Source organism: Sus scrofa, chromosome 18, assembly GCF_054392235.1.
Source record: "Sus scrofa isolate SSC_HxYL_T2T_F1_AM1 chromosome 18, Sscrofa_HxYL_maternal_Yorkshire_Landrace_v2.0, whole genome shotgun sequence".
NCBI lineage: Eukaryota > Metazoa > Chordata > Mammalia > Artiodactyla > Suidae > Sus > Sus scrofa.
The window spans coordinates 14,857,673-14,872,354 of NC_139400.1; the positions used below are offsets into that span (position 1 = coordinate 14,857,673).

The 14,682-nt window shown below is 48.0% G+C and overlaps 1 protein-coding gene across 8 annotated transcripts in view; it reads right to left on the reverse strand.

Annotated features, from left to right (window-relative positions):
- NUB1 (negative regulator of ubiquitin like proteins 1) overlaps window positions 1–13,921 on the reverse strand; it is a 29,668-nt gene extending 15,747 nt beyond the window's left edge. For 2 of the 8 annotated variants that reach the window (XM_021079220.2, XM_085005120.1), the window contains exons 1-8: window positions 13,831–13,869; window positions 11,934–11,956; window positions 10,762–10,879; window positions 6,838–7,005; window positions 5,112–5,170; window positions 4,013–4,083; window positions 1,059–1,241; window positions 489–580 (exon numbers count right to left, since the gene is read on the reverse strand). In XM_021079220.2, the coding sequence (XP_020934879.1) occupies window positions 489–580; window positions 1,059–1,241; window positions 4,013–4,083; window positions 5,112–5,170; window positions 6,838–7,005; window positions 10,762–10,878 (690 nt within the window). In that variant the 5' untranslated portion in view covers window position 10,879; window positions 11,934–11,956; window positions 13,831–13,869. Of the gene's footprint in view, window positions 1–488; window positions 581–1,058; window positions 1,242–4,012; window positions 4,084–5,111; window positions 5,171–6,837; window positions 7,006–10,761; window positions 10,880–11,933; window positions 11,957–13,624 lie in introns of all 8 variants that reach the window. The other 6 variants (XM_021079222.2, XM_085005119.1, XM_013990737.3 and 3 more) reach the window with 3 other exon arrangements.
- Between the last annotated feature and the right edge of the window lie 761 nt (window positions 13,922–14,682).

Sequence of the window (14,682 nt, forward strand, 5' to 3'; positions counted from 1 at the left end):
GGAGACAGGGAAGAGACAGCAGAATCATGTCATTCTTCCCCCAACCACACAGCCCCCCAGCTCCTGTTCTGATCCATCCCTGAGGGGATGTGACCCCCAAGTAAAAGCAACCACACCGGGACTTCCCGGGTGGCCTCGGGGTTAAGGATCCAGCATGGTCACTGCTGTGGCGCAGGCTCCACCCCTGGCCCAGGAGTTTTCACATGTTTTGGGGGTGGTGGCCAAAACACCACCACCACCAAAACCACCACTGCCACAGGAAGCCACTGCTCCAGGACAGTGAGGTCCTGCCGTGCTATGCTCCTGGCTCTGTGACTCACAGGGCCGGCGGCCAGACGCTCACCGTACAGTTATTCGCCGTTTATGAGGTGGAATCAGAGACCTGCTTCAAATCCCAGATATGACATTCCAACATAAGACACACAGAGAACCATCCCCATTCTGAGAGCAAATCACAGAACAAGCCAGAAACGTCATACAGCGCTTACTTTTCTCTCTGACGGAGGGATTCTGATGGACCTGCCCGTCTGGTTGGCTATGTCTAGATACGGTGTGGTTTCTGGATCCACCACCATCTCAGCTGCAACAAAACCCAAAGGACCTCCATTAACGCGACGTGAAAAGGCAGTGACGGGGACATAAAAAATGGGAGACTGTTGAAGAAAAGCCGACAAGAAATGGGATACGCTGCCCACCGCCACCACCCAGCCCCCGGCTAACATGTGTGATTTGCTGCCACCTTTAAGCACCTGAATGAGAGGAGCTCCTTTCATGGCTCAGCAGTCGGCGAACCTGACTAGGATCCATGAGGACGTGGGTTCAATCCCTGCCCTTGCTCAGTGGGTTAAGGATCCGGCGTTGCCGTGAGCTGGGGTGTAGGTCGCAGACATGGCTCGGATCTGGCGTGGCTGTGGCTGCGGTGTAGGCCGGCAGCTGTAGCTCCGATTAGACCCCTAGCCTGGGAACCTCCATATGCCGTGGGAACGGCCCTAAAAAGCATAAAAAAAAAAAAAAAAAAAAGCATTTGAACGAGGTGAGAAGCCTGAAGCTCTGTGTACCTCTCTCTGCCAGTATCTCCAGTCCTCTCTTCGTCCTCTGAATTCTCTTTTCTTTCTGTTTGGCTTCATTCTGCTCTTCCTCTTCCACCTGGGAGTTTTTTCTCGCATCCTCTTCAGACTGCTTTAATTCGAGCACCATAGCTTTTACATTGTGTGTCACTCCCTGTTCCGCAAGTGTTTCCTCTGCAAAACACATGGTATAAAAAGAGACATTCAATGCACGGGTAACAGCCATTCTCTATGTGAAATGGGATGGGTAAGCAGCGTCAGTGCTTGCAAACCACCATGCCACACAGTTGGTAAGACTCTTTAAATCTGGTTAACTATGTTATCGTCAAGCACTGGTTATGACAGTGAAAAGGAGCGAAATGAATGCCTTTCAATTTTTTTTCTTTCTTCTTCTTCTTTTTTTTTTTTTTTTTTGTCTTTTCTAAGGCCGCATCCACAGTATATGGAGGTTCCCAGACTAGGGATCTAATCAGAGCTGTAGCTGCCAGCCTACACCACAGCCACAGCAACTCAGGATCCGAGCCACATCTGCGACCTACACCGCAGCTCACGGCAACGCTGGATCCTTAACCCACTTAGAAGAGGCCAGGGATCGAACCCGCAAGCTCATGGTTCCTAGTCGGATTCGTTAACCACTGAGCCACAACGGGAACTCCCTAGTTTTCTTTATTTTCATCCTAAGATCAAATCAAAGCAATCACTGTTTGAGACTCTACTAGAGAGAGCTCTGTGCTAGGCAACCTAAGAGGGAACTGAGACAGGACTGTGTGGGAACTCTCCCACCCGCTAGCCGAGGAGACAGTGAGCCAGCTCAGCAAGGGGCTAGAGGCCAGCGTGCGGGAGTGCAGGAGCGCACTGGCAGAGGTAACTTATTGACGTGGGTAAAAACAAACCCCTTGAGATCCATCCCTTTTTAACTCTGTGGCCCAGAGTAAACCACTTATCTTCCAAGACCCATGTCCTCATACGTAAAATGGAAATAAAGACAGAGGTAAAGGTTAGTGAAACAGAATGAGAGAATATTAACAAAATCAAAAGCTGGCTCTATGAAAAAATTAATCAAATATACAAACCTAACAAAAATTAGGTCAAAGATGCAAATGAACAAAAAGGGTGATTACAGACTGCAAACATTACAAAGTAACAAGATAACATTATGAATTATAAACACAGATTTGAACACATTTCTGGAAAACCTGAGTTGGACACACATATGTGTATTTTTGTTTTGTTTTGTTTTTTTTCTTAGAAACTTGACAACCATTCTAACATTTAATTTGGAAAAATAAAGAGCCAATGGCCAAGACACCTTGATAAAGAAAAGCCAAGACGAGGGACTCATCTTAATAGATTTGAAAATACAACAAAGCCACCATAATAAAAACAAACAAACAAAGAACCCTGGGGTTCCGGCTCAGGAATAAACCTTCCAGGCAAATGTAAGAAAAAGAAAGTACAGAAACACAGCCCTAATAAGGGGACACCAAAAATCGGTGTGGAAAGAGCGTGTTTAGTAGGATATTGGAAGAAAAATAAAGCTGGATCCTAGCTTTTACATATAGAGGGGAGCTCTGAACAGGTTAAAGACATACAAGAAAAATGGAGAACACTAGCAGTGTGGCCCTGGAGTTGGAGAAAGAACTTTTTTTTTTTTTTTTTTTTGGCCACAACCAGTGGCAGATGGAAGGATCAAATCTGAAATGCAGCTGTGACCTACACCTCAGCTACAGCAACACCAGATCCTTAACCCACTGTGCCAGGCTGGGGACTGAACCCATGCCCTTGCAGAGACAAAGCTGGATCCCTAAACTGCTGTGCCACAGCAGAAACTCCCAGAAAGAACTTCTTAAAACAAAACAATGAAGGAGAGCACAAAGAGAAGCAACACAGCCGGGAGACGGCAGAGGGGGGAAAGGCCACCTCTGACTTCTCAAACAGATAAGGGGAAGTGCCCGGGGTGAGGCTGGAAAGCTAGACGAGGGCTAGGCTGTGAGGGCTGCATGACCTCAGGCTGGGATGTGACCTGATTCTCTCTGGGCCACAGGGACCTACTGGAAACCCAACAGAACACAGCGCCTGCCTGAACTGCTGCAACAGCTGACTGGGCTCCACTCACTGGAGTCCACTCACAACTTCTTTAAATCCAACCCCCCACTGCGGCCAAAGTGATCTTCAAAACACAGATGTGACTGTGCGTCAGTCCCCAGCGACAGTGGCGTCCCACCTCTCTAGAGAGACACTCTAACACGAAAAAGCCCCAAGTCCAGGGTTTCTCAGCAGCACCACTGCCCTCGTGGGCAGCGCATCTCTTTGTGGTGGGGGCTCTTCTGTGCCTCGGATGGTGTCCACCGGCGCCCCGGCCTCCTCCTGTTACCGGTCAGGAGCCCAACTTCCCCCGGCTCCCTGCCACCAAGTCATGACCAGCAAAAATCTCTCCAGAAATTGTCAAATGCCCCCTGGGAGGCAAAATCGTCCTGGGGTAGGCACACCGCCATAACCTTTAGGAGGTGGCCTCTGCCTGGCCCGCCGGCCTGAAAAAGCGCGACCCTGCACTCACCTGCTGCTCAGCAATGCTGACCTTTCTGGGCCTCACGTCCACCTGGGGCTGCTCTGTCTGGAGCACTCTGCCCCACAGCCTCCCCACTGCCCTCGCTCAGCTTGAGCTCCTCTCCCGCAGGGAGAGTTTTCTGGAAACCGTCTTACCTCCGGCACACCTAGACTCCCATTCTACAACATTTCATCAGACTTTGTACTGAGCATCTTTGGAAAAACTGCTTTCTGCTTTACATGCTAATTTTAATAAACTCTAAACTAACAGGCTTGGGATTATATGTGCAACAAAGCCACCGAACATTTTTCCATAATCAGAGTAAGGGAAAAAAGACACAAAAGTCATTGCTACATGACCTTGATTTAAAAATTCTGCATACTTTGCCATAACATACCTAGTTGAAGTTGTTTCTTATTTATGACAATTTTGATATAATTTTCTTGAAATCCAAAGGTTTCAGCTATTCTGTAAAATAAACCAGAAAATGATGGGTAACCAAATTTGTTATTTATTATCCACTAAACAGCTTTTAATCATGATGGCCATTTTATGTGCTTTTCTCAGAACCACCCACTATTCCAATTTGCTGACTCACAGACGCTATATCCGGTAAGGCCAGCTTACTAGACGGTCATCTGAAACCGTCAGAGACAATGTCCTTTTGTAAACTATCCGTGTTACTGCTCAGTTCCTCGGGGAGTGGAGACCCCCTGTGCTGTGTATCTGTTTGAACAGGAGGCCCCGGCTGCCGCCTGGGGAAAGGCCGGCCTCTCCACCTTCCATGGTCTCCTCGGAGGAGCCCGTGAGTGAGAGGCAGGTTGTTCCACAGAATCTTCTGCTCCCTGCGTGTTGAATGAATGGTGCTTCCTGAATCCACCCCTAACTGCCCCGATGTAGACCAAGGAAGAAAGTGAGAAAAATGAGCTTAAGAAACATGGGCTGGCTAGCCGTGGATGTAGTCAAAACACTTAGCATTTAAAAATATACAGGCAGATGAAATAACTGGTCAGGTCTCAAAAGCTGGATTTTCACTCGTCTGTGACAGGCAGATTTTTGTTTGTCTGTCTGTTTTTACACGTGGGCCAACAGCCTGAAACTGGCTGAAATACTTCCCTGACCATCACAGCAAGCTATTAGTGCATAAGGAATAAAATCCAAAACTCACCATCTGGCCAGCATCAGGCTGTTTCCGATTTATCTGTATCACTCATTCCTTGACTCAAACATGCATCGAGCACATGCAGCGGAGCCCCCCAAGCTCACGTTATTTATACAGGAAGTGAAGCGGCCCCCGCTGCAGGGCTTGAGCTCTCACTTTGTCCTTCACTGCCAGCGGAGCCTGAGTAAGTCCTTCAGCCTCAAAGCCTCGGTCTTCCCTTCCCTACAGCGACGGTGACCATACCCGCCCTGCCTCTCAGAGGATGGCCCGAGGACCGGCCGCGGGGTGTAAAGGCGCGAGAGCACCTGGGGGGCAAGGGCACGCAGCTACTTACTTAGACCTCAGCTCTCTGCCCGAGATGTGCAGTCGAGTCTCCAACGAGTTCTTCCTGTCCTGTTGAAGAGAGAGACAGACAGAGCGCGCTTAAGTGTGTCTCCTGGGGAAGCTGTTACTCTGCCTAAAACCGGAAAGGTGGCTATCAGGCGATGCACACACTCAGGTCTCTGGTTAAGGACTAAAAGGATGCATGCCCAGCAGCAGAGAAGCTCCAGATCTGGCCCTGTGACCGGGAGATCCTCCAGGGGGCAGCATTGTGGCACCACAGGCAGGGATTCAGCCTGGGGGGATGTCAGCCCGGGGCTGGGGTGGTCAGCTGTCTACTGCAGGGAGCTGACCTCTGCTCCCCAAGGACCCCCCTCCTCCAACGGCGCACACCAGGGTGAGCGCGAGACACTCTTCACCGCACCCACTGACAGGGTAGCAGCAGACGCACTTCTGGAACCTTCCCTCCTCCCACGGCTGCACTTAAGCGGAAAACAGGGAGTCAACCACGTGCACCTGTGAGACCACGTGAGCCTTCTGCTCGGATTCCATACTCACCAGTAGCGGACTGGGGGTCTGGTTCCCAGGTGCTTACACTAGCAGAGGGGAGTCCTTTAAATTCTGAGATAGATCCATAGCTAATTCTCTTTTTCTCATAAAGTTCTGTATTTTTCCTAGACACTTTTAACAGCTCTACAGCGATGTCACTCACACAACTTCAAGTTCCTTGTGTAAAGTGGGAGAGTCAGGGGTCTCTAGTATCTTCACAGAGTTGTACCACCATCACCATAACCAAGTTTCTGGCCCTTTTCACCACCTCCTGCCTCAAAAGAACACACCCCCTTCTCCTCTTCGCGCCCCCTTCCTCCACCCCTTGCCCCAGAGCACCATCAACCTCTCTTCTGTCTGGATCTGCCTATTCTAGATAGTTCACATAAACAGAACCACACAACATGCGGCCTTTTGTGTGTGGCCTCTTATATAATGTCTCTGAGGGTCATGCATATCGCAGAGTGTTAGTACGTCACCCCTTTTTATGGCTGAATAACCGCCCTTGGATGGGTGCACCCCACTTCTCCACCGCCAGACACTGAGGCTGTTTTTACCTTCTGGCTCTTGTGAACAGAGCTGCTATAAACACTCATGTACAAGCTTTGGGGTAGACACAGCTTTCATTTCCCTTGGAGTAAAACTGCTAGGTCATACAGTAACTGTGAGACACGCTGATTTTCATTTATTTGAGAATAATTACCACTGATCAGCACCTCTAGGCACCCTGCCTCAGTAATATTTCTGGGCTTCAACTGCAGAGCACCTGGCCTTTGATAGAAGGGGGCCCAGGTCACTGTGGCCCTGGATGGGCCCCTGGCAGGCCACCCTCTGACCTACACTAGCAGAGGAAAAAAAAAAAAAATTCCTCTATGATGTGTCCTACTGCACATAGTTTTGGAAAACTTGAAATAACCTTTTATCCCCATTTTTGCTAAATGTTCATTCAAGCTCTGGGAAGTCTGGAGGCGAGACTACCTGGCAAATGTTCCAGTTTAAGAATCCATAAAAATCAACTTTTAAGTTTGTAAATATTCAACATGTAAAGTAACTCAAAAGAACTGCACCTCTGGGGAAAAAAAGAACTAGATCTTTGGACTGTAACTTTACAAAGAACCCATAATTTATCGGATCACATCACTGCATTCACTAAGCATCAGTAACTATGTCGATTTGGGGAAACTACTCACTTTTTTAAATCGTGCTGGTAAAAAGACTTCAATTGTAGCAATTCCTGTTGTTTTATAGTGTTCATTGCCTGTGCCACGCGCAATTGCTTTGCAACGTATTTCTTCTATTATCTTTTCTACTTCATTTTCACAACATTCTAGCTTGTCAGAGTACTTCTTAGCAAGGTGCTATGAAGAAAAATAAAAAAAGAGATCAGCATAGTACCAACTCAAAAGAAAAAAAAAGCTAAATACAGAACATTACATGAAAGACTGATGAGCAGGGGCCACCCTATTACAGTGTAATCCAGACTGCAGCCTGACATCTTGAGAAGCGCAGAGTTTAGAGAGGATCCAGGGGAAAATAAAGACAAGGAAAGGATGGGGAGTTCCCTGGCGGTCTGGTGGTTAGGACTCCGCACTTCAGCTACCACAGCCTGGGTTCCATCCCCAGTCTGGGAACTGAGATCCTACAAAAACCTACAGCATGCTGCGGTCCAAAAAAAAAAAAAAAAAAAAAATTAGAAGAAAAAAATAAATAAAGGATGGGAAAACAGGCCCAACAGAGAAAGTCAAAATACTTGGGATCACTCTGGGGGAAAAGAAAGGTAGGCTGTGACTTATTTGACTGAAGCATATACAAAATTATTTTAGGAATAGTGAATGGTCCAACACCACTATATGTTGGGAGCAAGAAAAAAAAAAACAAAGAAACAGAAAGCATTCTCATTTTTATAACTTGTGAGAAAAGATTAGGTCAGATGATGGTATACATATATCATAGAGGAGATAAAGTTACAAAACATCACGGTATTTTATTTTATTTTATTTTATTTATTTATTTTTTTGTCTTTTTGGCATTTCTTGGGCCGCTCCCACGGCATATGGAGGTTCCCAGGCTAGGGGTTGAATCGGAGCCATAGCCACCAGCCTACACCAGAGCCACAGCAACGCGGGATCCGAGCCGCATCTGCAACCTACACCACAGCTCATGGCAACGCCAGATGTCAACCCACTGAGCAAGGGCAGGGATCGAACCCGCAACCTCATGGTTCCTAGTCAGATTCATTAACCACTGCGCCACGACGGGAACTCCGGTATTTTATTTTTTAAATAAATAAATCTATGTATAACACATATTTTAAAAAATAATCACAGAGGAAAAGACTGGAAGAATACACCAATATTGGTGATATGAGGGTTTTTTGTTTGTTTGTTTTTTACGCTGCACCCACAGATGTGGAAGTTTCCAGCCAGGGATCTAATCTGAGCTGCAACATCAACCTACACCACAGCAGCAACAACACTGGATCCTTAACTTGCTGTGCCACAGCAGGAATTCCTACACGATTCTTTTTTTTTTTTTTTTTTTTTTTTTGTCTCTTTAGGGCTGCACCCACAGCATAAGGAAGTTTCCAGGCCAGGAAGTGGAGCTGCAGCTGCTGGCCTACACCACAGCAATCGCAATGCTGGATCCTTAACCAACGAGTGAGGCCAGGGATCAAACCTGCATCCTCATGGATACTAGTTGGGTTCATTACTGCTGAGCCATGACAGGAACTCCATACAATCTATTTTTAAAAATATACTCTTTCTATCTTTTGTAGTTAATTACAAACACACATTTTTTTAAACTGAAGAACATACATCATTTTTATCTCAAGAAAACACAGGAAGGTCTTTAGTAAAACACTTTAAAAAAAACCTTTCTGTAATTCTCCAGAAAACACAACTACCTAGTGAAGATTTTTCCCCCTCTTGACACCAACCAATTGTGACACCAACTGGATGTCCTACAATTCAATTCCACTCTGCCACCAACGATCCACGTGAGCATCAGACTCCACAGCCCAAGGGCTCAACCCCCAGGTCTGCCTCATTTCAGGCACCAGGCGCGGGTCCAAGGACCCCACCTTCTGTCTGACTTGGCTACAATGCCGAGGGTCCCTACCTGCCCCAGCCCTTCAGGTTTGGTAACTTGCCAGAACAACCCGACGGAGCTCAGGAAGATGCTCTACTTCCTACGACGGCTGATTATGACAGACACAGACAACGTCCAGATGAAAAGGTACACATGGCAAAGTCCGGAAGGCTCCAAAGGGCGGGAGCTTCTTTCCCTGTGGAGCTGGGGTCTGTCACGCTGGCAGCTCCCCAAATCTACCGTTTAAGGGTTTTTATGGAGGTTCCACTCTGCAGCCCCGGCTACACTGCTGACCACTACTAACTCCATCTCCAGGCCTCTGCCCTCCCCAGAGGCTGGAGGGCAGGGCTGAAAGTTCCACACTTCTAATTGGTTTGGTCTTTTAGGCCACCAGCCCCTCCAAGAGCTGCCTCATTAGAACAAAAGATCCAGGAGTTCCCGTCCTGGCGCAGTGGTTAACGAATCCGACTAGGAACCATGAGGTTGCGGGTTCGGTCCCTGCCCTTGCTTAGTGGGTTAACGATCCGGCGTTGCCGTGAGCTGTGGTGTAGGTTGCAGACGCGGCTCGGATCCCGCGTTGCTGTGGCTCTGGCGTAGGCCGGTGGCTACAGCTCCGATTCAACCCCTAGCCTGGGAACCTCCATATGCCGCGGGAGCGGCCCAAGAAATAGCAACAACAACAACAACAAAAGACAAAAAGACAAAAGACAAAAAAAAAAAAAAAAAAAAAAAAAAAAGAACAAAAGATCCTCCAGTCACCCTCACCACTTGGGAAATTCCGAGGGTTTCAGAAGCTCAGTGCCAGGAACAGTGGGCAGAAAAAGCTTTCTGGTTATGCCACACCTAGTTTCTGAGTCAAGAGATTATAACAAGCAAATTCAGAAGAAAGAGCAGGGGTTCCCTTCATGGCTCAGCAGTTAACAAACCTGACTAGGATCCATGAGGATGAGGGTTCAATCCCTGGCCCCGATGAGTGGGTTAAGGATCCAGCGTTGCCGTGAGCTGTGGTGTAGGTTGCAGACACGGCTCGGGTCCCGAGTTGCTGTGGCTGTGGTGTAGGCCAGCAGCTGTAGCTCCGATCTGACCCCTTGCCTGCGAACCTCCATATGTTCCCATATACTCTGTATGAACTTAGGTGTGGCCCTAAAATAGATTAAAAAAAAAAAAAAAAAAAAAAAAAAAGAAGAAGAGCAAGAAAGAGCAGAAGGTTTACAAAAAAAAAAAAAAAAAAAAAATACAAAGTGAGTCCTGTCTGGAACAGGAGAGAGAGAAAAACTCTAGGCCCCTGATAGGGCTGTCACCTCCCAAGCACATCACAGGGCACAACAAAGGACAACCTGATACCCGTGTGACAATCCTTAGTCCCTGATAAATGTTACGTCACTTGTCTCCAAATATTCATACTGAGACAGCAGCAGCACCTTCTAAGACATTCCCATATAATAGATTTCTATTAGAAATGATTGACAGTCCTCTGCTTAGAAAGGCAGGCAATCTTCAATTTCTAGAAATTTCACGTATGTAAAATAACGCCATTTCTGATGAGGCCATAAAAAACGGAGGCACGATTATTAGGAAAATATATTTTGGAAGAAGGAACAGATAGTCACAGTGTAAACAAAGCTGAGGGAAGGGAGTTAACTGTTTTACAGCAGACCGCGCTCACAAGGCGGCCTGGGACCCTCTGGGACACCAACCCTGAACACGTAACACACTGTCCTTCTGGCCCCGGTACTGCCCCGCTAGCAGGACACTCAGGTTAAAAACTGCAAGCAACACCACGAAGGTGTTAGAAATGGCAGATGCCAAAAAAAATCAGACAACGCTCTCATATGAATAAAGTACGAAGCAACAATAAGCTTGCCAACTCCTAGTAAAATGCAGGTACCTGCTTATGACTAATGTTTTCGGTTATGCCAAAGGTTTACACGGTTGTGCCTGGCACTTTCTGGTGACTTCAGAATCTTATTTACCAAGGAAACTTAACAACACTGCTAATTATTAATGTCTTAAAAGAAAAATACCTTCAATGCCAAACCAACTTCTTTATTTTCATCTGTATAAGGAGGTTTCCAAAGTTGAATTCTGTCTTCCCTTAAAAACTGGGTCAATTTTGCTTGGAGATACTTCTTTTGCGCCATCCTTGGAAGGAAAACAGTACATCAACGACACCTCGTGCCACACTTCAAAGTGTCTCACAACTTACCTGATACACTGATGTGTTTTCTGAGTAAGAGGAGTTCTCCTCCACTCTTTCCTCTTCAGCGTAATCTAAATTACTTTTAGATTCAGTTTTAACTAGCTCCAGACTTCTCTAAATATAATACAGATGGAAATAAGTAACAGGCAGCAAAGTTTTCTTTTTTGGCCACCCCAAGGCATATGGGGTTCCCAGGCCAGGGAGCAGATCAGAGCAGCAGTTGCAGCTGGCGCCACGCCGGATCCTTTAATCAGATCCTCTAACCCACTGGGCCGTGCTGGGGATAAAGAGAAGCTGCGTCCCGGTGCTGCTGCGGAGACGCTGCTGATCACGTCATACCACAGCAGGAACTCCTGTAGCAGAGGTGATTACAGTTCTCTTTCTCCCTTTCTTCCTTCCTTCCTTTCATTTTTCTTTTTTTTTTCTTTTTTGGCCACCCCCACATGGAAGTTCCCCAGCCAGGGATCAAATCTGAGCCACAGGTGTGACCTATGCCACAGCAACACCGGATCCTTAATCCACTGCAGTGAGCCTGGGACGGGAACTCCCTGAGTTTTTAAATTGAAAATTTAATATTTACAATACTGGAAAAGTTGTGCATGATATTTTGGGATAGAAGCATAAAAGCAGATATACATATATGATTCAAGTCAATACTGGTTGATTTTTACAGCTGAGAAAATCAAGGCCCAAATTTGTAAAAATGACTCAGCCAAGGATGAAAAATTCGGCCACAACCTAACTAGCACTGGGATTTCTGCCTCTAACACTGAACCACTGGATTCTGCTTCCTTTCACAAAACCCCTGGCTGCTTCTCTGCCCAGAGCATGTAACTACTCTCCCAAAGCAGCACACACAGCAATGGAGTTGTCTACTCATCCTCCCCTAGCACAGCTAAACTCTAAGGGGTGGGTGAGGCTGCTAGAGAATTAAACAGCTGACAGGGGTAGTGCGGCCAAATCAGACAAGCAGTAAGAAAGGTAAAAAGCCATTACCTCCTGAAGGATGAAGACAGGTTCTACAGAGCAAAAGAAGATGGGGGAGTTAATGTAACCAAGATGAGTAACTGTCCTTTTTCTATTCAGGACCTGTATTCCACATCCCCCCCCCCCACTCTACCCCCCCAAACCCAATTCATCTGATACTCATTTATTTTTAACTTTGTCTTTTTAGGGCCGCACTCACGGCATATGGAGGTTCCCAGGCTAGGGGTCTAATCGGAGCTGTAGCCACCGGCCTACACCGCAGCTCACATTAACACTGGATCCTTAACCCACTGAGCAAGGCCAGGGATAGAACCCGCAACCTCACGGTACCTCGTTGGATTCGTTTTCGCTGCGCCATCACAGGCACTCCTCCTCATCTGATATTTAAATCAAGTTTGATAACTTAAGTGTATTCCATAAACAAGTGTTTTAAAAGAAAGCTCAAATTAATTTTACATCAACTTGGGGGTGAGAGAGGGTAATGATATGGAAGAAAAAAGGAATAAAGCCGTCAAAGAGGGGGCTGGGAGCATCCGGGTAGCCTATGAGAGAACTCCAGATTTTTCAAGCACTAACAAATGGCCTCTTACACAGAAAAGCCTATTAGTACTTATATGAATTAGCTTTTCAAACACAATTAACTGACATGACGTCAAAAAGTTCCCTACTCATATATCTTCAGAAATCTTGAGTAAAATGTCACTTGCATGTGTGGGGGTGGAGGGTGGGGACCATTTCACCAGGGCATTTACAGGAGCCTAGCTATTTGGAAGGTTCAATGCAGAACCCTCTGCCATTGCGTCCAAGCAACTTCCTAATATAACTTTCAAAGGGTTTCCTAAACCTAGTGTGTGGCCCACACTCCACCCAGCGGCAAATAAATAGCAAGAAGGGTCTAGGTCCCAACAGTTAGGGTTTGGAAAAAAGATTAAATCAGGTGTGTAGACCACACTCCACCCACTTGTAAATAAACAGCAAGGAGGGTCTAGGTCCCACCACTTAATGTTTGGAAAAAAAATTAAACCACTGTGTTGAAACTTACAAAACTTCTAGTTCTAGGGGTTACAGGCAACATAATAAACGAGGATATATATTTTAAATCAAATCAAAAGGGGGAAAAGACTAATAAATCAGTTTTCCATTTTAACTGGAGAACTGAAAGTTCCATGCGTGCCATAAAATGTTCAGTATCACGGCCCATCCCCCCTCAAAAGCAGAAATTCATTAATACTATTGCTCTAAAATGAAAGTGAAAGGATATAATCCACTCCTTTATCATTTCACTTTCATTTCTGTAATAAATTCATTAATGCGACCTTTACCCAGAGCTTTTGAAATACATGACATATATATACATATATTCAAAATCCACTAATTTTTCTCTTAGGCAGACTAACACCATAATCTTGAATTTAAAAATAAGCGTACGGGAAGCAGTTGAGAAATAACAGAATGCGATCGTCAAGGCTGAAGAAAATAAACCGTGTTTCCTCATTAAACAGCAAAGAAAATCTGTCTTTGATTGCAAATAAACCCCAAATGGCATATTTGGAATAACAGTCCTACGATTCAAGCTTTTTGTAGGGCTAATTAGATTAACTTAAATATATATTTCTTTCTTTATTTCTGTCTCCCTCCAAAAGCAATACTTAAATCTTTTTTAAAAAATACCCACCACCCCTGCCCAACCCAGAGCAAACCTTGCGCCCGGCGAACGAACGAACGGCCGGCGCGTCCCGAACCCCCGAAGCCCCGGCCCGCAGCCCTCGGTTCCGGCCGAGCCTCGGCCCAGGGCGCCCACCGCCCGCCGCTGCAGTCGCGCCCGACTCGGGCGGGGAACGCGTCGGCGTCGAGCTGGGGGACCGGGGTCACCGCTGAGACACACGCTCGGCCGCCGTCTCCTCACCTGCGACACAACCGCGCCAGCAGCGACCCGCCGAGTGCCCGGATGCGACGGAGGCCGCCGTTTATTTTCATTCCGGGGTGAGGCCGGCCCCGCCCCCGCTGCCGCAGCCGCCCCGGACGCCGGGCCGCCCCGCCCCCGCGCGGCCGCGAGAAGGGATTGTGGGCGGGGCCAGGGCAGGGGAGGGTGGGGTTGTGGGTGGGTAGTGGGCGTGGCTAAGGCGGGACCAGGATGGGACCAGCTGGGGCGAGGACCCCGGCTGAGGGCAGATGTGGGCGGGGCAGAGGGGAGGGTGATGGGCGTGGCCCGGGCGGACCCGAGTGAGCGGGGACGGGCCTCCCCCACCGCCCCGGGACTTGCCGAAGGCCCAGGGCGGGGCTGGCGGGAAGTCCCCCGCCGGGAGCTGAGGGTGGGCTCCTCCCGGAACTGTGGAGACCCCGGGGCCGCTGGCCTGGCCCAAGTGGCCAGACTTCAGAGGAAACTGAACCTGGCTCCCTTTCTCCAGAAGCCTCGAAAGAGGCCCGAGCACCTTGCAGGAAGCCCATTTCCCCCCGGAAGGAGGGTCTGGACCTCCTGCAGCCGGGTCCGCCCCGCCCCCAGCTCTGGGCCGGGCCGAAAGCGCTGTGCCCCTTCAAGTCTGGCTTTTCATCCTGCCCCCTTCGCTCCGCCGGGGCCTCCCTTCGGTGAACTTCCCGGCCCCGCCGCCCTCGCCCTTCCCTCCCCGAGGGGCCTCTGCCACGCCGGTCTCCACACGCTGTCGACCGCCTGATGTGTGGAGATCCGCCTGCCGCCGGAGCGCTCTGCTCACCGCTGTGGTAAATACGCAGAAACCTATGGCTTGGCCTATGTCATGCG